Genomic DNA, 24,440 nt, shown 5'->3' with positions numbered 1-24,440 from the left:
CTTTTCAAAAACTGCAGTTCCTTTCCTATCCTGTCTTCCTTCTCTCTTCGATTTCGGGACGATAAGACCATAGCAGTTACAGTCCCTTTTACCAAACCTCTAAAAAAAAAAAAAAAAAAAATGCCAGGACCACAATCAAAGAAAAACTTTTGATTAATATGATTTACTGTAAAGTTTAAAATCATCCAATCAGATTGATTGTTCAAAGACCTAAGCTCTGACTGTGGTTCTGGTCATGAGAAGGATATTTTGGCTATCTTGAACCTTCAATGTCGTTTACATTTAAGCCGCAACAATCCACAGACCTATTCAAGCCAATTAATTTTCACCAAGGCTTCCTAGGAAAAAGGTGTGAAAGAGTAGGGGGCATGGTTGGTCCAGTGGTAACACGCTTGCTTGCCATGCAGGAGGTCCCGGGTTCGAATCCCACCATTGACAAAAATTTGTACTTGTTTTTCAATTGCAAATAATTCAACGGGTTACTTTCTGGTGTTCTTGTGTTGACCCAGCACCTAAATGGGAAGTATTGTGTCTCTTCTCGCCCATCTGATGAGAGGCATACTACGGGATGGGCATGCTACGACACAGGCCACATGCGTCTAATGCAGCAGTTTCATTGCTAAGAAATAAAAACATCGGTGGAACACTCATCTTTGAAAAAAAAAAGAAATAGTAGAGAAAATATATTAGTCAGAGTCTGTTAGAGGCAATATTACCTATAATACCTATTGGAATCAATTATTCAGGAAGGCTCCGCTCCCTCAAAAAAAGGTGTGGAAGAGTAGAGTTTAGTCAGAGATAAGAAGAATGTTAATGATTAATGAGAATAACACACTTGTTGGATTGGAAAAGATGGAAATCAAAATCATAAAAGAAAGCATGGGAAGAACTCAGGAGACAGATATATGGAATTTTTGAAAAGTTTTCATGGAAAATACCAAAAGGAGTTTTATGGAGAAATTTTGTTTGGGGTGGGATATTATTTGAATATCTTTGGTAGCAGTGGTAACTCACCTCTTGTCATTTCCAATCCTCTCTCAGCAGGATAAGGCCAGCCACCCATTATCAGATACACCTGATCGGGTCCGCCTGTCAGGTCTACCTGATAGTGAGTGGCTGGCCTAATCAAAGTCTACTCCAGGACTGCCCAACTCAACGGTTGATCACGGATTGATTTTAAGTCGATTGACAATATCATCTTACACACCCGATTACTCCAAACTTGTGGACCAAATTCAGAGTCGAGTCTCTCATTAATCATTATGTAAGTCGATCGCAAGATTGTATTGAAAGTTCAACCCTTATCTTGGCACTAAATCCACTTGGATATATTCAAATTGCGACGCTTTTCACACTTCAATGGCGTCTGTAGAAAACGAATAAAAGTATAATATGGTGCCAAAATAGTATGGTCAGGTAAAACCGTACAGTACGGTACGTTACGGTCAGGTAAAGTATGGTACGATATGGTACGTTCAGGTACGGTACGATACGACATAGTCAGGTACGGTCAAGTACGATACGGTACGGCGAGCTACAGTACGATACGGTACGGAACAGTCAGATAAGATTAGGTAAAGTCAAGTATAGTCAGGTGCGGTACGATACGGTAAGTTACGATACGGTCACCTACGGCCATGCCTCTATGCATACGGCCATGCCTCAGCCACGCGCAAGCGGGCGGAGCCTGCTTGTTCTGTATAAAATTGAACCTCGTGATGTTCACACAAATTACTCCAGACTGACATGAAGAATTGATCTCTGCCAAGTTTAGGGTTAAGTCTATCTTCCTCTGAAAAGGTTGGGCATCCATGGTCTACTTTATTCATCATAGTAAACAATATCCATATGTTTGGCGGCATCATCAGTAATGACGTTACTTTGGTTCACTTCTTGTGTCGCATTGGATGTATCATTCTCAAAGACTTCCAGTGCCAAATTGGACATACCTGAAATGAAACCAGTTTCAAAGAACGTAAAAATACTGGAAAAATATTTCAATGGAATACTTTCTGGTGTTCTCGTGTTGACCTAGCACCTAAATGGGAAGTATTGTGTCTCTTACCGCCAATCTGATGAGAGACATACTACGGGATGTGCATGCTACAATACAGACCACATGACGTGTCTAATGTAGCAGTTGTAACATTGCTCCAAAATAGAAACGGCGATGGAACACTCATCTTTTTTTTTTTTTAAATAATAATAATAAGTACCTAATGATCAGAGCCTGCACTTGGGTGTTTTTTGGAGAAATATGTAAAATAGCTATGGCAAGAGACACTTTTAGGACATTCAAGGCAGACGCGCCACCTTTTGCGTCTGCCTTGTAAGAGCTAGGACGCGTCTTTGATTCCCGCCCGGGGCAGACTTATCAGTTAACAGTTAAATCTATTAAACCTCTTTTTTTTTCAAGACAAACTTAAACAAATTTTTGGCTAGTTAAATTTTTGCAATTGCTGCTTCAGTTCAGCATAAGAGCCAGTATTTCTGTTCATCATTATACGGCCTTTCAATAAATTAAATTTATTAGAATTACCTGCACGGAACTTCAATTTCTGGTGAGGCGTCATATCCTTCATAATGGCATGAAAACTTTTCAAGAACTCCATATCGGGATCCTCCCTTGTTTTTCCAATGCTTTCTTTTATAATGCTGATCGTCTCGTTTTCCAAATCCGCGAGTCGCTCACCGACAATCGTACTCCGGGGCCTCTTATACCGGAGAGTTGACGTAAACTGTGACGGTTCTGTGTAAGACTGGTGCTCCGGAGAGGTAGATTGAGAAGTGACGGGGAGGGAAGTTTCAGAATTTTTCGTATTGGCGAAGAACTCCTGTGATAGCGCATCTTTGAGGAACAGCATGGACTGAAAGTGGGACCATCTTCTTGCTCCCTTCGGGGCTGGTGTGGGCCGCTCTAGTTCCCTCCTCAGTTGTTGACAGAACAGACCCCGCATGCTCTTCCAAATCGTTTTGAGTTCCTTAACTGGAATTAACTTGATAAAAAAAGTTTTTTTTTTTTTTTTTTTAAACAATAAATTAGGTGCATATTTAATTTAATTTGACTTGAAAAGTTGTGATGAAAAAGAAAATAGTAAGATTAGAAATAAGGAATTAAAAATTGAAATGTGAGTCACACACAATATTGTCAATGTGTAAACTAAACGTAAAACTCATTTAAGCTCTTATCAGCTAAGAACAAATTATTCTTGAGTCAAATTAACCCATTGATGACTCATGTGACTTTTAATGACTGTTTATTAACCTAGGGTGGTTACAAATTTAGGTGAAATCTTTATGAAAAGTTGATATTACACTCAGCAAATAGGTGCTATTAAATTTTTAGAATAGAATAGAATACCTACACCTTGTTTATCCTGCCCGAATAGGACTGAAAAGTCCCTTTACCCCAGCAGTCTAAACAAGGTCTTGTATATTTGATGGGTTAAAGAATAATACATACAATTAACAATTCAGTAAAAAGACCTTGCTTGACTAGAAAAAAAGTAAATGTAAATTAATAGGTGGTAGTAGAAAGTGACAATAAAATAAAATACAACTGGTAGGTAATGACAGGTTTGGTAGGTAGTAGTAGAGTGAAAGATGGAGAAGAGGATCATGAATCAGAAAAGTTGAATTTCACGTTGGTACCTGTCCCAGGACAGATTTACTACTATATAGTAGAGTAGAAATTTAGTGAATTCTTGGCAAATCTAGCTGTTTAATTTTTAGTTTTGACAGCACAAACTGTAACAAAAAAGGTCTTATCATCCCAAAATTGTAGAGAGAATAAGGACAGGATAGGAGGAAGCCAGACATCCTGAGAACAAAACCTCATCTGTTTGTGATAAATTTTACCCTACCGGTTTTAGTGTCATCCCAGGAATTGAACCTGCAACCTCTAGTACTTGCCTTACAAGCTAACTAGGCTAGCCAGACAGAGGCTCTTTGACCCAGTATCTCAAATTGAAATCTCATGAAAGAATAAGACAGTATTAGCCTATAATTATTGGTATTTCTATTTTTCAGCTCTTTTGGTATGTTGTCTACTTACCTTTAGCAAACACATACTCGACTAGGAACAAAACCAGAAAGATGGTTAAAATCTTCAGAGACATCGTGGTAAATCTAAAAGCACACAAGTTAAACTGATAAAATACACAGCAAGAAAATGGGAAAAGTTGTCTCTTCCACCAATTTTTGGTATCCCTTGCCGATATTTGGCAATTGGCAATTTGGTCGCTTTTATCCCCCTTTTTGCATTTACAAGAAATTTACATGCCTTACACGGACACGCGAAAATTTCAATCAATCGCGGACAAATTTTACGACAAATGGGGGTTTCCTAACTGTGTAGGATCCTTGCTCTACACACAGACACAACATTTATAAGTACAAGTATAAGATTTACAAGAAATTTACATGCCTTACACGGACACGCGAAAATTTCAATCAATCGCGGACAAATTTTACGACAAATGGGGGTTTCCTAAATGTGTAGGATCCTTGCTCTACACACAGACACAACATTTATAGGCACAAGTATACTTATCCAATGTCACAATATCTGAAATCCTTCGAAGAGTCTGGCGATATGGGTAAATTAACAAGAGATTCACATGTTTGAGTTCCTTAACTGGAAGAGAAGAAAGCGAGAAGGGTAGCATTCATGGAATACGATTTTGCCTAAACCTCCCCTAAGGTCGTGATTATGTACCGGGTTGAGTTGGGTTCGGACTAGTTTGAGACAGGATATTGTTTCTACGGTTTGGCATGGGAGTGTTAACTTACCAAACTGTAGAAACTGCAGTCCGAACCCAACCCAACCCGGTACATAAACACGACCCAAGAGGAAACGTGGGGGGAATTAGCCCACATTTTCTCTCGAGAAGGTTTTCTTTTGCAAAATTGTATTCCATGAATGCTACCCGAGGTGAAATAATGAAATTTAATATCCCAAGTAATTTCAAATGGTGATTTCCCTTCTCTTTCAGACACTTGGCAACCGGAAACTCTTACAGAAGCCTAGGCTTCTCATTTGTAATGTCGCATGTCACAATCTTGAGAATTATGCAAAGAGTATGTTTGTGCTCTACACACAGACACAACATTTATAAGTATACTTATCCCATGTCACAATCTCTAGAATTGTGCAAAGAGTATGTTTGGCGATATGGGTAAATTTACAAGAAATTTACATGCCTTACACGGACACGCGAAAATTTCAATCAATCGCGGACAAATTTTACGACAAATGGGGGTTTCCTAAATGTGTAGGATCCTTGCTCTACACACAGACACAACATTTATAGGCACAAGTATACTTATCCAATGTCACAATATCTGAAATCCTTCGAAGAGTCTGGCGATATGGGTAAATTAACAAGAGATTCACATGCCTTACCCCAACATGGCAAACGATAGCGGACAAATTCCATGGTAAATGGGGATTTCCAAACTGCATTGGAGCAATTGACGGAAAACATGTGAGAATAATATCTCCACCAAAATGAGGTATTATGTTCTATGATTATACAAAATACACCTCGTTAGTTCTCCAAGGAGTAGTGGATGCCGACTACAAATATATTTGCATTGAAGTGGGAGGCTTTGGAAAGCAAAAGAGTGATGGGGAGGTATTTGAATCCTCACAATTGAAGGAAAGACTTGCAAATGACACCACAAATGTTCCAGCTCCCACAAATCTCCCCAACAGCAATACAAATGCTCCATTTGTTTTACTGGGAGATGAGGCGTACTCCTTCCTTCCATATCTTCTGAGGCCATACCCAGCTTTCCCAACTGTATAGGAGCCATAGACGGAAAACATGTACGAATAAGATCTCCACCAAAATCTGGCAGTATCTTATAAAGTAAATGTCTTCAATTCTCCAAGGAGTGGTAGATACCGACTACAAATATATTTGCATAGAAGTGGGAGGCTTTGGAAAGCAAAAGAGTGATGGGGAGGTATTTGAATCCTCGCAATTGAAGGAAAGACTTGCAAATGACACCACAAATGTTCCAGCTCCCACAAATCTCCCCAACAGCAATACAAATGCTCCATTTGTTTTACTGGGAGATGAGGCATACTCCTTCCTTCCATATCTTCTGAAGCCATACCCAGCTTTCCCAACTGTATAGGAGCCATAGACGGAAAACATGTCCGAATAAGATCTCCATCAAAATCTGGCAGTATCTTATAAAAAGTAAATGTCTTTAATATTCTCCAAGGAGTGGTAGATACCGACTACAAATATATTTGCATAGAAGTGGGAGGCTTTGGAAAGCAGAGTGATGGGGGGGGGGGTATTTGAATCCTCACAATTGAAGGAAAGACTTGCAAATGACACCACAAATGTTCAGCTCCCACAAATCTCCCCAACAGCAATACAAATGCTCCATTTGTTTTACTGGGAGATGAGGCGTACCCCTTCCTTCCATATCTTCTGAGGCCATACCAAGGAAGTCCCATGACCAAAGAAAATGCAGTATTTAACGTCCACCTGTTGAGGGCCCGCCAAACAGTGGAATGTGCTTTTGGCCTCACTGCTAACAAGTGGAGAATTTTGCACAAGGCCATTGAAACAAAAGTGTTTGAGTTCCTTAACTGGAAGAGAAGAAAGCGAGAAGGGTAGCATTCATGGAATACGATTTTGCCTAAACCTCCCCTAAGGTCGTGATCATGTACCGGGTTGAGTTGGGTTCGGACTAGTTGAGACAGGATATTGTTTCTACGGTTTGGCATGGGAGTGTTAACTTACCGAACTGTAGAAACTGCAGTCCGAACCCAGCCCAACCCGGTACATAAACACGACCCAAGAGAAAACGTGGGGGGAATTAGCCCACATTTTCTCTTGAGAAGGTTTTCTTTTGCAAAATTGTATTCCATGAATGCTACCCGAGGTGAAATAATGAAATTTAATATCCCAAGTAATTTCAAATGGTGATTTCCCTTCTCTTTCAGACACTTGGCAACCGGAAACTCTTACAGAAGCCTAGGCTTCTCATTTGTAATGTCGCATGTCACAATCTTGAGAATTATGCAAAGAGTATGTTTGTGCTCTACACACAGACACAACATTTATAAGTATACTTATCCCATGTCACAGTCTCTAGAATTGTGCAAAGAGTATGTTTGGCGATATGGGTAAATTTACAAGAAATTTACATGCCTTACACGGACACGCGAAAATTTCAATCAATCGCGGACAAATTTTACGACAAATGGGGGTTTCCTAACTGTGTAGGATCCTTGCTCTACACACAGACACAACATTTATAGGCACAAGTATACTTATCCAATGTCACAATATCTGAAATCCTTCGAAGAGTCTGGCGATATGGGTAAATTAACAAGAGATTCACATGCCTTACCCCAACATGGCAAACGATAGCGGACAAATTCCATGGTAAATGGGGATTTCCAAACTGCATTGGAGCAATTGACGGAAAACATGTGAGAATAATATCTCCACCAAAATGAGGTATTATGTTCTATGATTATACAAAATACACCTCGTTAGTTCTCCAAGGAGTAGTGGATGCCGACTACAAATATATTTGCATTGAAGTGGGAGGCTTTGGAAAGCAAAAGAGTGATGGGGAGGTATTTGAATCCTCACAATTGAAGGAAAGACTTGCAAATGACACCACAAATGTTCCAGCTCCCACAAATCTCCCCAACAGCAATACAAATGCTCCATTTGTTTTACTGGGAGATGAGGCATACTCCTTCCTTCCATATCTTCTGAAGCCATACCCAGCTTTCCCAACTGTATAGGAGCCATAGACGGAAAACATGTCCGAATAAGATCTCCATCAAAATCTGGCAGTATCTTATAAAAAGTAAATGTCTTTAATTCTCCAAGGAGTGGTAGATACCGACTACAAATATATTTGCATAGAAGTGGGAGGCTTTGGAAAGCAAAAGAGTGATGGGGAGGTATTTGAATCCTCGCAATTGAAGGAAAGACTTGCAAATGACACCACAAATGTTCCAGCTCCCACAAATCTCCCCAACAGCAATACAAATGCTCCATTTGTTTTACTGGGAGATGAGGCGTACTCCTTCCTTCCATATCTTCTGAGGCCATACCCAGCTTTCCCAACTGTATAGGAGCCATAGACGGAAAACATGTCCGAATAAGATCTCCATCAAAATCTGGCAGTATCTTATAAAAAGTAAATGTCTTTAATATTCTCCAAGGAGTGGTAGATACCGACTACAAATATATTTGCATAGAAGTGGGAGGCTTTGGAAAGCAGAGTGATGGGGGGGGGGGTATTTGAATCCTCACAATTGAAGGAAAGACTTGCTAATGACACCACATATGTTCCAGCTCCCACAAATCTCCCCAACAGTAATACAAATGCTCCATTTGTTTTACTGGGAGATGAGGCGTACTCCTTCCTTCCATATCTTCTGAGGCCATACCAAGGAAGTCCCATGACCGAAGAAAATGCTTAAATACTGCATGGCCCGCCTGTTGAGGGCCCGCCAAACAGTGGAATGTGCTTTTGGCCTCACTGCTAACAAGTGGAGAATTTCACACAAGGCCATCGAAACAAAAGTCCCAACAGCAAAGTCCCTTATTCAAGCAGTGTACCCATTGCAAAATATGGTCATAGAAGCAGACAGATTACACACTGCCGAGGGCCTGGCAAACTGTCGAGTGTGCTTTTGGCCTCACTGCTAATAAGTGGAGAATTTCACACAAGGCCATCGAAACGAAAGTCCCAACAGCAAAGTCCCTTATTTGAGTGATATGCCTTTTACCCAACATTGTCATAGAAGCAGACAAATTAAGCAATACAGCACTCAATATTGAAAGGAAGGGAGCACAGACTAAAATTCTTCTAAAAAACCATAGAAACAGAAGTACCTAAAGCAAAGTCCACTATTTGAGCAGTGTGCCTGTTGTATAATATTGTTGTAGAAGCAGACAAATTAGACAATACAGCACTTGATATTGAAAGGAAGGAAGTGAAGATTACAAATTCTTCTACCCAGCAATGTGGATAAAGACCCACATATACAGTACAAGCAATAAGATACTTGTATAGGAATTAGGAATTACCTTGTCCAACTTCAACAAGAGGTTGGATGCTCACCGGGAACCATAACTTCTTCCAACAATGAAAAGGGACATGAAAAAACTATACCTTGCAAGATGGAGCACCAATTGGCTGATGCCACTGGCTCCTCTCAGCTACAAGTAAAATAATTTTGACATGGCTTGATTCACATGCCTTACCCCAACATGGCAAACGATAGCGGACAAATTCCATGGTAAATGGGGATTTCCAAACTGCATTGGAGCAATTGATGGAAAACATGTGAGAATAAGGTCTCCACCAAAATGTGGTATTATGTTCTATGATTATACAAAATACACCTCGTTAGTTCTCCAAGGAGTAGTGGATGCCGACTACAAATATATTTGCATAGAAGTGGGAGGCTTTGGAAAGCAAAAGAGTGATGGGGAGGTATTTGAATCCTCGCAATTGAAGAAAAGACTTGCAAATGACACCACATATGTTCCAGCTCCCACAAATCTCCCCAACAGCAATACAAATGCTCCATTTGTTTTACTAGGAGATGAGGCATACTCCTTCCTTCCATATCTTCTGAGGCCATACCCAGCTTTCCTAACTGTATAGGAGTCATAGACGGAAAACACGTCCGAATAAGATCTCCACCAAAATCTGGCAGTATCTTATAAAAAGTAAATGTCTTTAATTCTCCAAGGAGTGGTAGATACCGACTACAAATATATTTGCATAGAAGTGGGAGGCTTTGGAAAGCAAAAGAGTGATGGGGAGGTATTTGAATCCTCGCAATTGAAGGAAAGACTTGCAAATGACACCACAAATGTTCCAGCTCCCACAAATCTCCCCAACAGCAATACAAATGCTCCATTTGTTTTACTGGGAGATGAGGCGTACTCCTTCCTTCCATATCTTCTGAGGCCATACCCAGCTTTCCCAACTGTATAGGAGCCATAGACGGAAAACATGTCCGAAAAAGATCTCCACCAAAATCTGGCAGTATCTTATAAAAAGTAAATGTCTTTAATTCTCCAAGGAGTGGTAGATACCGACTACAAATATATTTGCATAGAAGTGGGAGGCTTTGGAAAGCAAAAGAGTGATGGGGAGGTATTTGAATCCTCGCAATTGAAGGAAAGACTTGCAAATGACACCACAAATGTTCCAGCTCCCACAAATCTCCCCAACAGCAATACAAATGCTCCATTTGTTTTACTGGGAGATGAGGCGTACTCCTTCCTTCCATATCTTCTGAGGCCATACCCAGCTTTCCCAACTGTATAGGAGCCATAGACGGAAAACATGTACGAATAAGATCTCCACCAAAATCTGGCAGTATCTTATAAAAAGTAAATGTCTTCAATTCTCCAAGGAGTGGTAGATACCGACTACAAATATATTTGCATAGAAGTGGGAGGCTTTGGAAAGCAAAAGAGTGATGGGGAGGTATTTGAATCCTCGCAATTGAAGGAAAGACTTGCAAATGACACCACAAATGTTCCAGCTCCCACAAATCTCCCCAACAGCAATACAAATGCTCCATTTGTTTTACTGGGAGATGAGGCATACTCCTTCCTTCCATATCTTCTGAAGCCATACCCAGCTTTCCTAACTGTATTGGAGCCATAGACGGAAAACATGTAGGTAGTTCATAAAATCAGGGTTCCATATAAAAGTTCATATAATTGGGGTTACATTAGAAAACAGAGAAAACATGGCAAATTTTTCTTATTAATTGATCTTTTTGTCCTTTTATTAATTGATCTTTTTGAACCTCTGATATCTATGACTTGTGTGATACCCACATGGCCAGTGATATTGATATTGATGGCAAATGCCTCGTGTATTTGATTTAAACATTAGGTACATGTAGGTTTTACAATTTAGTAGGTATTCATAAAGAAAAAAATATTAAAAACTATGTGAATTCTAAAACCTAAAAGTGAAATTAAGGTCGGCATCATACCACACTAAAGGGTTCGAATCCCTTTGACTCGTGGTAGAGAGTTGTGTCAGCCAAATGAGATGTAAAATAGTATCTAATAAAGTATGAGTAAATATTACTTGAAAGAGAGAGAGAGAGAGAGAAAAATAATAATAATAAAATAAAATAATAATAAGTAAATGGATATCAAAACAAACACAGTAAAAAGAATAATTACCTAATTTCAATTTCATTTCTCATCCCCGCAGGCAGCGGAATCGGGCGGACCGAGGAAAAGTTGCGCGCGCCCACCGCTCTCATCGACATCCGCGTGAAAACCTCCCGCGCGGGGCTGGGCGGACTCGAGCCCCGGTCCTGCCAAACCAAACCTCGCTCGGCGAGACGGACACTCCCTCCCCGCGACGATCTAACCTCCGACCGCCTCGCGGAATTTCGGCGGGGCCTAGCGTCGCGTCTTGGCGAGAAAAAGGTCCTAGCGGACCTGGGAAGGAGTCAGCGTGTGTGTGTCGAGTTTGACCGGCGAGCGGGACTGGCTGAGCCGAAGCGATGGTGGTATTGGCCGCCCAGTGAGATTGAAGATGACCTTGGGGACGACCTTGACTTTCGTGATGACCTTGACTTCGAAGATGAAGGTCAAAGTGAACCGGAGAGAATCGATGTCTTGCAAGGGAAAAATGCCCCTGATTGTGATGAAAATGAGAAGGGTAGCATGTCTACTGAACAAGGGAAAGGTGCCGTTTCTGATAGAAAAAACTATACCTTGCAAGATGGAGCACCAATTGGCTGATGCCACTGGCTCCTCTCAGCTACAAGTAAAATAATTTTGACATGGCTAATGTAGGTTGTAGGATTAAGAGATAAAGGGAAACACCCTCGTTGCTTACTTGGGATATTAGGAATCAGTATTTTTATTAAATTACATACTTATTTATTTAATTACTTTTTACCCAACTACTTACTTATATTTGTGATTCTCATTTGTGATTTATGTTCAGCTGTAATTTCATCGTGTTCATCTGTGTTACTGTGTACAGATAAAATAAGTAGTTAGGTAATAATAAAACTAAGCAAGATGTGTGCTACTTACTTGGCATGCCCATTTCTTGAGATACTTCAATCCAAAGTTTTCTCTTTACTTCTACGTCTTTATAGTGCATTGATCGCATGTCCCAGAGTGGGGGGCGTTCTCGGAGCAGTTCAATTAATTCCTCCTTCTGATCAGTGTTCATTTTCTGAAAGAAATGAACATGCAATTTTATATGTAAGAAAAAAATAAAATAAAAGAAAAATAGTAGTAAACAAATCATAAAAATCTTGAGACTGGGTACACATGTGATGCTTAGGCTGTTACCCTTCAGAGTTAGATAAAGTCCTCTGCCAATCCTGGGGAAATTGTTGCAATTTCTAAAAGGACAGTACAACCTTATGTTACCTGCTGTATAAACAGTGTTGATAAGAGGGACCTAAAGGTCTGTTTTTCATTCCTACGCCGCATCGATGCGGCGTTCACTCTGCGTCAGGAGTGGGGGTAAAAATTGGAAATTCAACAAACATGACAACATCTAGTGGAGAAATTACGAAACATTTTTTTCATTTCCCTCAATACAATTACAATATGGCGGAACCTGAAGCTACTCGAGACTCGCATCAGGGATTTAAGACGCAGCGTTGACGCTAAAGTAGGGGAAGTGGAATGAAAAACACGCGTCGGGTTTGCATCGCACCCACGTCGGAATGAAAAACAGACCTTAAAACTATAATTTAGGTTGTGGTTATGTACCGGGTTGGGGGACTAGTTGAGACAGGATATTGTCTCTACAGTTTGGCATGGGAAGGGTAGCTTTTTTATTTATTTTTTTCAACAAAGTACTCTTTATTTTAGATAAATATGTACAGAAAAATTTCTTTTCCCTCGGTTCCAAAAGACAAACACAAAACAACACTAGACTTATAAACAAGGTTAGTTGACCAACCTTGCCTAACCCAACCCAGTACGTAACCACAACCTTAAAATATTTCATAAAAATCTTGGGATAGGAAGAATGTATTTTATGTATTGTATGTCAAATAAATTGTACCAAATAAACTACAAATTACAAATGATCAGGCTGTTGACCTTTTAATAAAGACCTCGGCGGACAATCCTCGGAAAATTGTTGCTGTTTGAAAAGTTAATTAACTGGTCTTTGCATGTTCTTCCGACTTTTTTCTGTGAACTTTCAGTGTATCCCATGGCTGTTCTACTACCAAACCTCTTCTGAGCTTTCAACTTCAAGCAACGAGTGTCCATGATAAAGTAAATAGTGATGTGTCTCATGAAACCGAGAATACGGATCCGGTTTCATGAAACCGCTGAGTTAAAGTTTTGGAACTTGAATTATGACACCCTATGAAACCTCAGACTCACAACTCTAGTCTCTAGTACTCTAGCGAAAAGAATAAGGAAAGAGAAAGACAGAAGCGCAAGCGCACTACAAACTATGTCGATACCTACTGAAGTACTGAACTGAAACTGAAACCTCCCTGCTTAGTCTGCTTTGTTACGTACCCGAAGGTTTCAGGTTTCGGAACTCAGATCCAAAACCTTAGAGTGTTTCGAAACCTGGGATCCGCAGCCCTGAAAAGTTTCATTTTTCCCATCACTAAAAGTAAGTCTAATTAACATTGCAATGAAGAATGAACTCTCACGAATAAGTCTCTAGAATTGTGCAAAGAGTATGTTTGGCGATATGGGTAAATTTACAAGAAATTTACATGCCTTACACGGACACGCGAAAATTTCAATCAATCGCGGACAAATTTTACGACAAATGGGGGTTTCCTAAATGTGTAGGATCCTTGCTCTACACACAGACACAACATTTATAGGCACAAGTATACTTATCCAATGTCACAATATCTGAAATCCTTCGAAGAGTCTGGCGATATGGGTAAATTAACAAGAGATTCACATGCCTTACCCCAACATGGCAAACGATAGCGGACAAATTCCATGGTAAATGGGGATTTCCAAACTGCATTGGAGCAATTGACGGAAAACATGTGAGAATAATATCTCCACCAAAATGAGTTGTGGTTCTCGAGATAGAGCGATCAGTGTGTGAACTATGAAATGTGAACTGTGAATGAGTTTTTGTTCTTATAATATAAGATTTAAAAAGGAAAATACAGTTTGTGTTACCTGCTTCATATTGACAGGAAGGGACAGAGTGGAGCTTGGATTCGATAAGATTTTAATGAAAGGTGACTCAAACTGGACCAACTTTTCAACAAAACACTTTCATAACCAAGAGGGAGCAGGGAGCTATAATGTGAGTAGTGGATGCCGACTACAAATATATTTGCATTGAAGTGGGAGGCTTTGGAAAGCAAAAGAGTGATGGGGAGGTATTTGAATCCTCATAGCTCTGTTTCTTGTTTCTTCTTGTTTTAACTGGATTCAACTCCAAATTTTGGTTCAAACCTTTCCTTTCAGGGTGTGGGACAGTGTTAGTATGTACAGGGTTGAGAAGGGCGATAGGCTATTCCCGTCCTTTCTTGGCGTGTGGACTGTGGAAAAAAAAACTACTGGGAGTACTGGGTACTGGGGTGGGGGTGTACTGGTGTAGCGAAACAAAATACAAAACCGAATCAAACATGGCTGAACCAATGATATTGTGAGATTTCGCAGTGTTTACGTCCAAAGCTGAATTCTTGTTCTAGCTGGATTCAACTCCAAATTTTGGTTCAAACCTTTCCTTTCAGGGTGTGGGACAGTGTGGGTATGTACAGGGTTGAGAAGGGCGATAGGCTATTCCCGTCCTTTCTTGGCGTGTGGAAAAAAACTACTGGTGTAGTGAAACAAAATACAAAACCGAATCAAACATGGCTGAACCAATGATATTGTGAGATTTCGCAGTGTTTACGCCCAAAGCTGAATCTCATTGGTTCTAGTTATCGATAGTTTTTTTGAAAACTATCGATAACTATCGATGGCGCCGACTATCGATAGTTCTCCTCCTCTAATGAAGAATGAACTCTCACGAATATGTAACATTTAAAAAGGAAAATACAGTTTGTGTTACCTGCTTCATATTGACAGGAAGGGACAGAGTGGAGCTTGGATTCAATAAGATTTTAATGAAAGGTGACTGTGACTCAAACTGGACCAAATTTTCAACAAAACACTTTCATAACCAAGAGGGAGCAGGGAGCTATAATGCTATCAAGTTCAAAGTTTAGCTCTGTTTCTTGTTTCTTCTTGTTCTAGCTGGATTCAACTCCAAATTTTGGTTCAAACCTTTCCTTTCAGGGTGTGGGACAGTGTGGGTATGTACAGGGTTGAGAAGGGCGATAGGCTATTCCCGTCCTTTCTTGGCGTGTGGAAAAAAACTACTGGTGTAGTGAAACAAAATACAAAACCGAATCAAACATGGCTGAACCAATGATATTGTGAGATTTCGCAGTGTTTACGCCCAAAGCTGAATCTCATTGGTTCAGCCATTTTTCTTTCACAAATAAAACACAACTTTGGTTTGCCAGATTTGTTAATAAAGAGGTCTGGACAAATCAGCGTTGAGACTGCCAAATTTGGTGGCAGTCTCAATGTTGATTGGTCCACAAATCATCACAAATGTCGAAAATTTTGCGCGGTAAAATTTGAAAACTGTGCTTCTCAATTTTTTCCTTTTCACAGTTTTTCAGTCTCTTTTTCCGATTTTCCTTCAAATTTTCACTTGAAGCAACGTTCTGTGTGGTTGGTATCCCACCGCTCAAGATGGATGAATCTCGATGGTCTATTGATCTTTTACTTTACATATTTTCCTGATAGCCCTCGGAGCTTTTGATCAAAGAGTTTCCAGCCTGTTCTTCTTTTTATTTTACAGTAAGTACATAGTCACCTATTTCATTATTATTTTCAGAGGAGGTTTGATAAAAAGAACTGTAACTGCCAAGTGCCAAGGTCTTACCATCCCAAAATCAAGGAGAGAAGGAGGACACAATTGGAGAACGCCAACCATTCCAAGAACAAACCTCATCAGTTTAGGATAAAGATGATGAAGTTCACCCCCAGTAGGAAATGAACCCATGACCTTGTGCTTATCAGGCAGACACACTACCCTCCAAGGTAAGGCCAGGTTAAAGAAGAGCCCAGCTCTGTGGCTGACTCTCAACCTGGAAGTGGTGGGTTTGAATCCTAGCTAGGGCAGAAGTTTTCTGACTGAAATTTTCTGTTCCTGGATAAACATGGATGTAAAGGAATGTGCCTTGAAGTAATGCAAAAGCAATACCTAAGTACCTACCTATTTTTTTTTTTTTTTTTTTTTTTCCTTGAAGAAATACAAAAAAAATACCTAATTCCCTCCCTTTTTTTTTTTTTTTTTTTTTTTTTTTTTTTGTAATTTTAAATAAGAAACTAAAGAAAATATTTAGATGACACTTTCATAATTTATTTTTCTTTCACCTTTCCAGACACCACAACAATGTCCGACTCCGAAGAAGACTACATGTCCATGGACTTCTCATCGGTACCAACTCAAGATATTCGTCCCGGCCTCCTCCAGACCAGTCGTCAGAAACGTGAACTCGCCCTGTTAAAACGGAAACAGGAAGCAGATGCCCAGTTTCGGGAGAAGAATAAGAAGCGTAATTTGAAACTGGTTGAGGAAGAACATCGGGAGGAAGGGTTGCGGAAACCTATTGATGAGGGAAACAAGGGGTTTGCACTGTTGGCCAAGATGGGATACACACCAGGTGATTGATGATACAGTAGAACCCTGATTTTACGAACTAATTGGTACCAAGGGTAGGTAGTTCATAAAATCAGGGTTCCATATAAAAGTTCATATAATTGGGGTTACATTAGAAAACAGAGAAAACATGGCAAATTTTTCATATTAATTGATCTTTTTGAACCTCTGATATCTATGACTTGTGTGATACCCACATGGCCAGTATTAGAAGGCGGGGTAATTTTCAACTTTTTTTTTAAACTGATTTACCTACTTACTTACCTAATTTCAATTTCATTTCTCATCCCCGCAGGCAGCGGAATCGGGCGGACCGAGGAAAAGCTGCGCGCGCCCACCGCTCTCATCGACATCCGCGTGAAAACCTCCCGCGCGGGGTTGGGCGGACTCGAGCCCCGGTCCCGCCAAGCCAAACCTCGCCCGGCGGGAAGGACATCCCCATGCCCAGTTTCGGGAGAAGAATAAGAAGCGTAATTTGAAACTGGTTGAGGAAGAACATCGGGAGGAAGGGTTGCGGAAACCTATTGATGAGGGAAACAAGGGGTTTGCACTGTTGGCCAAGATGGGATACACACCAGGTGATTGATGATACAGTAGAACCCTGATTTTACGAACTAATTGGTACCAAGGGTAGGTAGTTCATAAAATCAGGGTTCCATATAAAAGTTCATATAATTGGGGTTACATTAGAAAACAGAGAAAACATGGCAAATTTTTCATATTAATTGATCTTTTTGAACCTCTGATATCTATGACTTGTGTGATACCCACATGGCCAGTATTAGAAGGCGGGGTAATTTTCAACTTTTTTTTTAAACTGATTTACCTACTTAATTACCTAATTTCAATTTCATTTCTCATCCCCGCAGGCAGCGGAATCGGGCGGACCGAGGAAAAGTTGCGCGCGCCCACCGCTCTCATCGACATCCGCGTGAAAACCTCCCGCGCGGGGCTGGGCGGACTCGAGCCCCGGTCCTGCCAAACCAAACCTCGCTCGGCGAGACGGACACTCCCTCCCCGCGACGATCTAACCTCCGACCGCCTCGCGGAATTTCGGCGGGGCCTAGCGTCGCGTCTTGGCGAGAAAAAGGTCCTAGCGGACCTGGGAAGGAGTCAGCGTGTGTGTGTCGAGTTTGACCGGCGAGCGGGACTGGCTGAGCCGAAGCGATGGTGGTATTGGCCGCCCAGTGAGATTGAAGATGACCTTGGGGACGACCTTGACTTTCGTGATGACCTTGACTTCGAAGATGAAGGTCAAAGTGAACCGGAGAGAATCGATGTCTTGCAAGGGAAAAATGCCCCTGATTGTGATGAAAATGAGAAGGGTAGCATGTCTACTGAAAATAGTGAACAAGGGAAAGGTGCCGTTTCTGATGCCTCTCGTGAAAAAAATACCCCTGCTTCGGGTGTTGGTGTAAAAAATATCAATACTGCTTTTGATGAAAATAAGAAAGGTAGCATTGCTACTCAGAATAGTAAAACCGATTGTGATGGAAGTGGGGGAAACTCCATTGCTGTTGAGGACACTGAACTCAGTTGTGATGACCAAAAGGAGCTCCGAACAAAGATCCCAAATACTGAGAATTCCAATGCACCTACTGACAGTGAGGAAGGAAAAAAATCCACTAATGACGCAAAAAATACCACTGCCTCTTCTACCAAAGATGAAATAAATGCTAATGTTTCTTCTGATGATAGGATAAAGGACAATGCCTCCTATGATGGTGGAGGGAATGGCAACTATGCTGATGAAGAAGAAGAGGAGGAGGAGGAGGAAGAAGAAGAAGAAGAAGAAGATTTAAGTGTGAGTAATTTTCTATTGTTATTTTTTTCTAATGGTGGGTAATTTTTTTTTGTTTTTTTTTTTTTTCTTTCCCCTTTTTTCTCTTTTTTTTTTTTTTTTTTTTTTTTTTTTTTTTTCATTTTTTTAAGGTGACTACCTAAAGCACCTACCTACTGTACCACTAAAAACATTGGCAGTTGTTCATGGACGTTGAATGCATTGAAAAAATTGAAAAATAGGATTTAAAAGAAAAGGAATTTTTAATTGTTTTAAGCATACTTAAATGCGTCACAAATATCGTTCCCCAATTATTACACCTAGATATTCTAGATAACTTTTATGACTTGACTTGGGCGCGAACTCCCGACCTCCAGATCTAAAGTCCAACGCGTTAACCACCTGAGGTTGACGACTATTCATTGGGAAAAGAGCAAACTTGGAAACTTGAACCTAGGGGTTGGATGGAAGAGAATGCCATAGGCATTAATCCCGCCCCTGAGTTAGGATTTTTCAATTTTTTTTTCTTTCTTCATTCAATTTTCGTTTTCTTTTGTTAATTTCTTATTATTTTGTTATTTTTTTTTGTGTACCTATTTGTAAATATTGTATTGTAAAAAATATTGTAAAATCCTAATAAAGTGTAATATAATAATAATAATAATAATAATAATAATAATAATAATAATAATAATAATAATAAACTTTGTCGTGTAGCAGTGAGCTATTTTCCTAAATTTCTCTGCTTCCTCTTTTATTACAGGCCGAAGAAAAACTTGCATCGCTCAATTCCTATTTGAGATCAGCACACTGCTATTGTATCTGGTGTGGCACCCAGTATGAAGATTCTGAAGACATGGGACTGAACTGTCCCGGGACTGAGTCAGATGATCATTGAACCACAATCGGGACTGAAGGACCATCAGGTCCACCACGAGTGCCAAAATCAGCAAATAATGTAAAAATGTAAATGTAAATGCAGTTTGTTTGTGTTATTATGTCACAACTTTGGTGCTCACTGTTTAGATAAAATATAACCGAGGAGAAGAGAAAGGAGAAATTAACGCTAGGTTGCGGGTTCGATTCTTGCCTATATTGGATTTTATCCTAGAGGAGATAAGTTTCGATCTCGGAACGCCTGGCTTTCTTGTATTCCGTCCTCTTTCTCTTCGACTTTGAGACGATAAGACCTCCGTTGTTACCTTACAGTTCCCTTATTCCCTCAGCTAATTTTCCCCTCTTTTAAACTCTTCATGGGTGAAAATTCTCGCTTTAAATCCCTTATGATCACCAGGTGTGTCCCTAATATACATAAAAAATCCTCCTTTTAGTTCAGTCAGCATAGCTGATATTGACGTCAGCATAAACCAGTGTTTCTTAATTGGTGTTCCGCGGAACCTAGGGGTTCCGCGAGCTGACGGCAAGGGTTCCGCGAGATATTTTGGAAAAATCATACACTAGATAAAATGCAGTTTCAAAACGTCCATCTTAGACTAGGTATTTCATCTTACACAGCTTTTTTTAGAGGTTTAAAAAAGATTGTATCCTTTATTCTTCTGAGCTTTTACAAATTAATTTTCATATCAATACCAATTTGGTCATTGGAAAATCTTGAAAAAACTCAACCCACCGCGCACCCAATTTGCCCTGATGTGTTACATCGCAACCAAAGAAATTGGACCCAAACACTCTCCCTGAGGTACGCATTATCAAAGGCGCTTGCACAATCCATTAAGAAGCACATTCAACCGCTCCTCTGCTTTAAAACCCTGACTTGGGAAAATCTAAGGAAGCGTTTTGAAGTTTCCCCCCCTAAAAACCGAAATGAGAAATGGTTAATCAAAGGCGAAAGAAAAATATATCTAAATGCATGATCTTACCACAGGGAGTTTTCAGTTAATCCAGAGTTCAAGAACTGCTCTGTGTAAATCAAATGGGTGACGTCAAAGGAAACCCTTACTGTGTTAACTCTGTGGTACAATACATTGAAATGGGGGTCTTTCCTAACGAAATTCCTGTGTGCGGAGTCCAGTATGTAGGTATATTGCACCCTAACTCTGTGGTAAGATCAGCCATGGGAAATTAATCATTCATCTTTCAAATAATAATGGGAAATTAATCATTCATCTTTTATAGCCCCCTTTTCAAAAATAATAGCTATTCTCACTGGCACCGAATAGATGGGACAATCTCCGCGACATCGCGTACAAGTAGCTGCTCAAATTGGTCCACACACTCACACTCGTTTGGTCGCCATATTTCTTTCCCTCCCCTCCCTCTTTGACTCCGCCCCCTACGGCGTCCATCTTGGATTTGTAGTTGAACGCGGGAATGTACCTCCCGTCCGCCGTCCTTCGGGCGAACTCGGAACCCGCCGAAGATCCGCGAAAGAAGATCGAGTGGTTCCGATTCGAGGAGACCTTGGAGGGGAGGAGCGAAGTGTTCTGATTGGTCAGCGTTGAGGGGCGGGGCTTAGGGGAAGATAAAATTCCATACCTGGGCTGGGATTGAACCCACGCCCTCCTGTTTACCAGGCGAGCGCCTTGACCACTACACCACCGAGGCAGGTATACTCGGATGGTACCGATTACCTGGTTCTGTCTTTCCCTGAAGCTGAAGTTAGAGTGCTTTCTGCAGACAATTTCGGGGTGCACTAAGTCTCGTGTCGATGTCGTGAAGACTTATGTTGGATTTCACCAATATTTATTCTCTCATTAGAACTCCTGTTAAGCTAACAGCTCGGGATGGGCTTGCGGGGCGGTGGGTGGCTTATTTCATGCGTAGTCCGTTTCGGTGGATATACTGCGGTCTCCTGCGGGGGGGGGGAGAAAGATGGAATTGAAACACGGGTAGATTCGGATGGTACCGATTACCTGGTTCTGTCTTTCCCTGAAGCTGAAGTTAGAGTGCTTTCTGCAGACAATTTCGCGGTGCACTAAGTCTCGTGTCGATGTCGTGAAGACTTATGTTGGATTTCACCAATATTTATTCAGTCATTAGAACTCCTGTTAAGCTAACAGCCAGATAAGTTCTATTTAATTTGTATTGGCTTAACAGAGCTGTTAAGCTAACGGGCTGTTTGAGGCTGGAAAGAAGGTTGGTGAAATCCACCATAATGGTAATAAAGAGCTGGTTTAAATTCCAGAGGAGAGAGAGAAAAGGAAAGGTGGCTTTTAATTTCATAAATGACAGGGAGAAAGGGCTACAAAGGAACCGAAGGGCAAAATAGAACTGACCCGAAAAGGTTAACTAAAAAAAAACCGACCCCGTATGAACGCAAAAAGGTGAGGAAGAAATGGGCTTTACTTTACCTCAAAAATAGAAAAAATCTTGCCCAAGGCCAGCCACTCACTATCAGGTAGACCTGACTGGCGGACCTGATCAGCTGTTGTATTTTATTTTATTGTCATTCTCTACTATACCACCTATTAATTTACATTTACTTTTTTTTCTAGTTAAGCAAGGTCTTTTTACTGAATTGTTAGTTGTATGTACCTGTTATTTTTTAACCCATCAAATATACGAGACCTTGTTTAGACTGCTGGGGTAAAGGGACTTTTCAGTCCTATTCGGGCAGGATAAACAAGGTATATTCTATTCTATTCTACATGTCAGGTCTACCTAACAGAGAGTTGCTGGGCCAAGGAACAGACTTTACTTTGTCTTACCCAAAGAGTAGTCATCTTGAAAGAAAAAAGAAATAATTAAAAAATAATAATAAATAAATAAAAATACAAACAAACAAAAAACGAGACATTGGTTTTTTTACTATCTCAAAGAAATATTAAATGGCCAGACCTATTTGGCTAAGCGTCAAGGTTCGATCAAGTAGGAAAATAAAACCAAAAAAAGAGTCCCATTTTCGTCCGTCTGAAGATTTATGATCCGGAATTAAATGGAGCATTTCAGACCCATTCTTTTCTTCGACCCATCAATTCAGCATTAGTATTTTTGCTGAGGACAATAATTTCCGGAGTAAAGAAACCCATGAATCACAGCAGCCGTAACATGTGTGACAGACAGAACGAGTACTTTTGAAACTAGTGTGGGAAGTGGGAGAAGATAAAATAAGAAAGAGGAAGAGAAGAGAGGAGAGTAAAGAAGAAGAAGAAGAAGAAGAGTAGGAGAAAAAGTGGAAAAAGAAGAAAAGGGGGGGGGAAACAGAAAGGACCTAAGAAAAGAAGAGGGACAAGAAGAAGATGAAGAAGGGAAAGAAGACGATAAAATAGAAGGAGGAAGAGAAGAAAACCAAGAAGAAGTTTCAGAAGAATAGAAAGGAAACGGAAAAGGATTATAAAAAAAGTGATAAGAAGAAGATGATTAAGGTGAAAAAGAAGGAGAAGGAGTCAATCAAAAATGAAGAAGAAGAAGAAGAAGATTGAGAGGAAAAATAAGGTAGACAAAGAAGTAGAAAAAAGAGGAGGAGGAGGAGGAGAAAAAGAAGAAAAGAGAAAAATAAGAAATAATTCATGGGGAGAGGATAAATACGAAGAGGGAGGATAAAAAGGAAAAGAAGAACTAGAGAGAATAAAGAGGAAAGAATAATGATGAAAAGTGTAGAAAAAGCAAGGAGGAAAAGAAGCAGAATTAAAAAAAAGGAATGAAAAACGAAGAAACCAAAATCCCTATACTTGAATAGAAAGAAAAATGGAAGAAAGAAACTGTAACGGAGCTCTCTAAAAAACGAGGGAGGAAAAGAAAGGTAGATAGATAGCAAAAGGGAAGGAGAGAGAGACAAAAGAGGTAAGAAAGGGATGAAGGGAAAGAGGGAGAAAAAAAGGGGACCCTCTTTTCTGCTCAGTAGAACAAGTTGAATTTTTCAAAAGATTTTTTGAGAGCCTTCTGACATTTTTCTTTCCTTTTATTTTTTCTTTCTTTTTTTATCGTTCTGCTCTTTGCATTCAAAACCTTTCTCTCCCTGCTCTCTCCCTCTCCCTCTCTCTCTCTCTCTCTTTCAATCGTTTATGTAAGTACTTTCTTCTTCTTCTTCTTTAAAATCCCCTTTTATTCCTTCTTCCAATCGCTCGTAGAAGTAGGTATGTTTCTTTATTTTTCTTCGTCTTCTTCTTCTTTGTCTTCTTTTTATGTCCTCTCTCTCTTCAAATCGCTCATGTAAGTATAATTCTTCCTCTTTCTCCTCTCTATCAATCGCTCATGTAAGTATTTTTCTTTATTTCTCCAACTCCCACTATTTTTTTTTTCTTCTTCTTCTTCTTCTTCTTCTTCTTCTTTTCCTCCTCCTTCGCCTCCTTTTTCTTCTTGATTGAGTTTTCAGTATGCGATACACGCCATCGTTTCTCAGTTTTCCAGATGGAGAAAAGAGTAGAAAGAAAGGAAGAGGAGAGTTTTGAGAAAGAGAAAAGGAGAAGAAAATGAACGAGCAGACGGAAATAACTGTAAAAACGAAACGACAATAAATTTAACCATCACCAAACGTCATCATATAGGTACCTGGTTATTATTTTTCAGATATTTCTAAAGCATTATTACGAGGAGGTATTTTTATTTTCCTTTTACTGGTAAAAGAAAAAAAAGTAAGCCCTAAAACTTCATTCGGCAATTTTGCGATAAGAAGCCGTTTAGGTAGACTGGTAGAAGAAGGAAATCAGACATCTCCACTAATGCTGCGTGCGTTGCACATTGCATATACAAACAGTTTCACGGCATTCATACAAATTGAGATCTCGGTTCTTTTTGTTGAGAACTTGGGAATGATTTTCAACTTTCCCTGCTATTAGAATAGCCATTTTTATACGTTTTACCCCTGAGAGAAAGATCCTTGAGCATAATCGAGCCTTAAAGGCTTACTAGAACAATTATTGTGCTCAGACATTTTAGACAGATAAGTGTATCTTTTAGACATCTGTATTTGTGTTTCAGACACTTTTCACAGAAAAAAAAAAAAAAAAAAAAAAAATTTTTAAAGAGGTTATTT

General features: G+C 40.0%; 3 protein-coding genes and 1 long non-coding RNA gene across 7 annotated transcripts in view; 1 reads left to right on the top strand and 3 right to left on the bottom strand.

The window, feature by feature from the left end:
- Positions 1 to 837: 837 nt before the first annotated feature.
- LOC103505751 lies at positions 838 to 15,362 on the bottom strand. Of its 4 annotated transcripts, none has more exons than XM_008470109.3 (4): positions 15,061 to 15,362; positions 12,084 to 12,228; positions 2,540 to 2,986; positions 838 to 1,949 (listed from the first exon to the last, which is right to left on the bottom strand). In XM_008470109.3, the coding sequence occupies exons 1-4, from the start codon at positions 15,067 to 15,069 to the stop codon at positions 1,822 to 1,824; spliced, it is 729 nt and encodes a 242-aa protein (XP_008468331.1). In that variant the 5' UTR covers positions 15,070 to 15,362; the 3' UTR covers positions 838 to 1,821. The 4 variants fall into 4 exon arrangements, with proteins under 4 accessions (XP_008468331.1, XP_008468330.1, XP_008468332.1 ...); XM_008470108.3 differs by lacking the exon at positions 15,061 to 15,362 and adding an exon at positions 14,178 to 14,307; XM_008470110.3 differs by lacking the exon at positions 15,061 to 15,362 and adding an exon at positions 13,545 to 13,678.
- LOC113465986 lies at positions 7,206 to 12,077 on the bottom strand. Its single transcript, XR_003390544.1, has 2 exons — positions 11,756 to 12,077; positions 7,206 to 9,165 (listed from the first exon to the last, which is right to left on the bottom strand). It is a non-coding gene; the product is annotated as an uncharacterized LOC113465986 (long non-coding RNA).
- Positions 15,363 to 15,651: 289 nt separating the features above from the next.
- Positions 15,652 to 19,519, top strand: LOC103505762 (G patch domain-containing protein 11). The gene is made up of 5 exons (XM_026821018.1): positions 15,652 to 15,860; positions 16,448 to 16,635; positions 17,210 to 17,303; positions 17,595 to 18,529; positions 19,269 to 19,519. Exons 2-5 carry the CDS (start codon positions 16,459 to 16,461, stop codon positions 19,401 to 19,403), a joined length of 1,341 nt encoding a protein of 446 aa, XP_026676819.1. The 5' UTR covers positions 15,652 to 15,860; positions 16,448 to 16,458; the 3' UTR covers positions 19,404 to 19,519.
- Positions 19,520 to 21,245: 1,726 nt separating this feature from the next.
- The window catches only part of LOC103505761, a 22,400-nt gene continuing 19,205 nt past the window's right edge, over positions 21,246 to 24,440 (bottom strand). The window contains exon 7 of the mRNA XM_026821017.1: positions 21,246 to 21,317. Within this exon, the coding sequence (XP_026676818.1) occupies positions 21,280 to 21,317 (38 nt within the window). The 3' untranslated portion in view covers positions 21,246 to 21,279. The remainder of the gene's footprint in view (positions 21,318 to 24,440) is intronic.

Source organism: Diaphorina citri, unplaced genomic scaffold, assembly GCF_000475195.1.
Source record: "Diaphorina citri unplaced genomic scaffold, Diaci psyllid genome assembly version 1.1 scaffold193, whole genome shotgun sequence".
In the NCBI taxonomy this organism is placed as follows: Eukaryota; Metazoa; Arthropoda; class Insecta; order Hemiptera; family Psyllidae; genus Diaphorina; species Diaphorina citri.
Note: the sequence above shows the minus strand (reverse complement) of the source record. Positions and strands in the feature narration are given on the sequence as shown.

Excerpts from the sequence above, each read along its gene's own strand:
- LOC103505751 (XM_008470109.3), bottom strand. Across the intron at positions 2,987-12,083 it reads TCAAGAAATGGGCATGCCAA|TTAAGGAACTCAAAACGATT; the intron begins GTAAGTAGCACA and ends AGTTAATTCCAG. Across the intron at positions 1,950-2,539 it reads GAAATTGAAGTTCCGTGCAG|GTATGTCCAATTTGGCACTG; the intron begins GTAATTCTAATA and ends GTTTCATTTCAG.
- LOC103505762 (XM_026821018.1), top strand. The coding sequence starts at position 16,459 with ATGTCCGACTCCGAAGAAGACTACATGTCCATGGACTTCTCATCGGTA. Across the intron at positions 17,304-17,594 it reads CAAGATGGGATACACACCAG|GCAGCGGAATCGGGCGGACC; the intron begins GTGATTGATGAT and ends TCATCCCCGCAG. Across the intron at positions 18,530-19,268 it reads AAGAAGAAGAAGATTTAAGT|GCCGAAGAAAAACTTGCATC; the intron begins GTGAGTAATTTT and ends CTTTTATTACAG.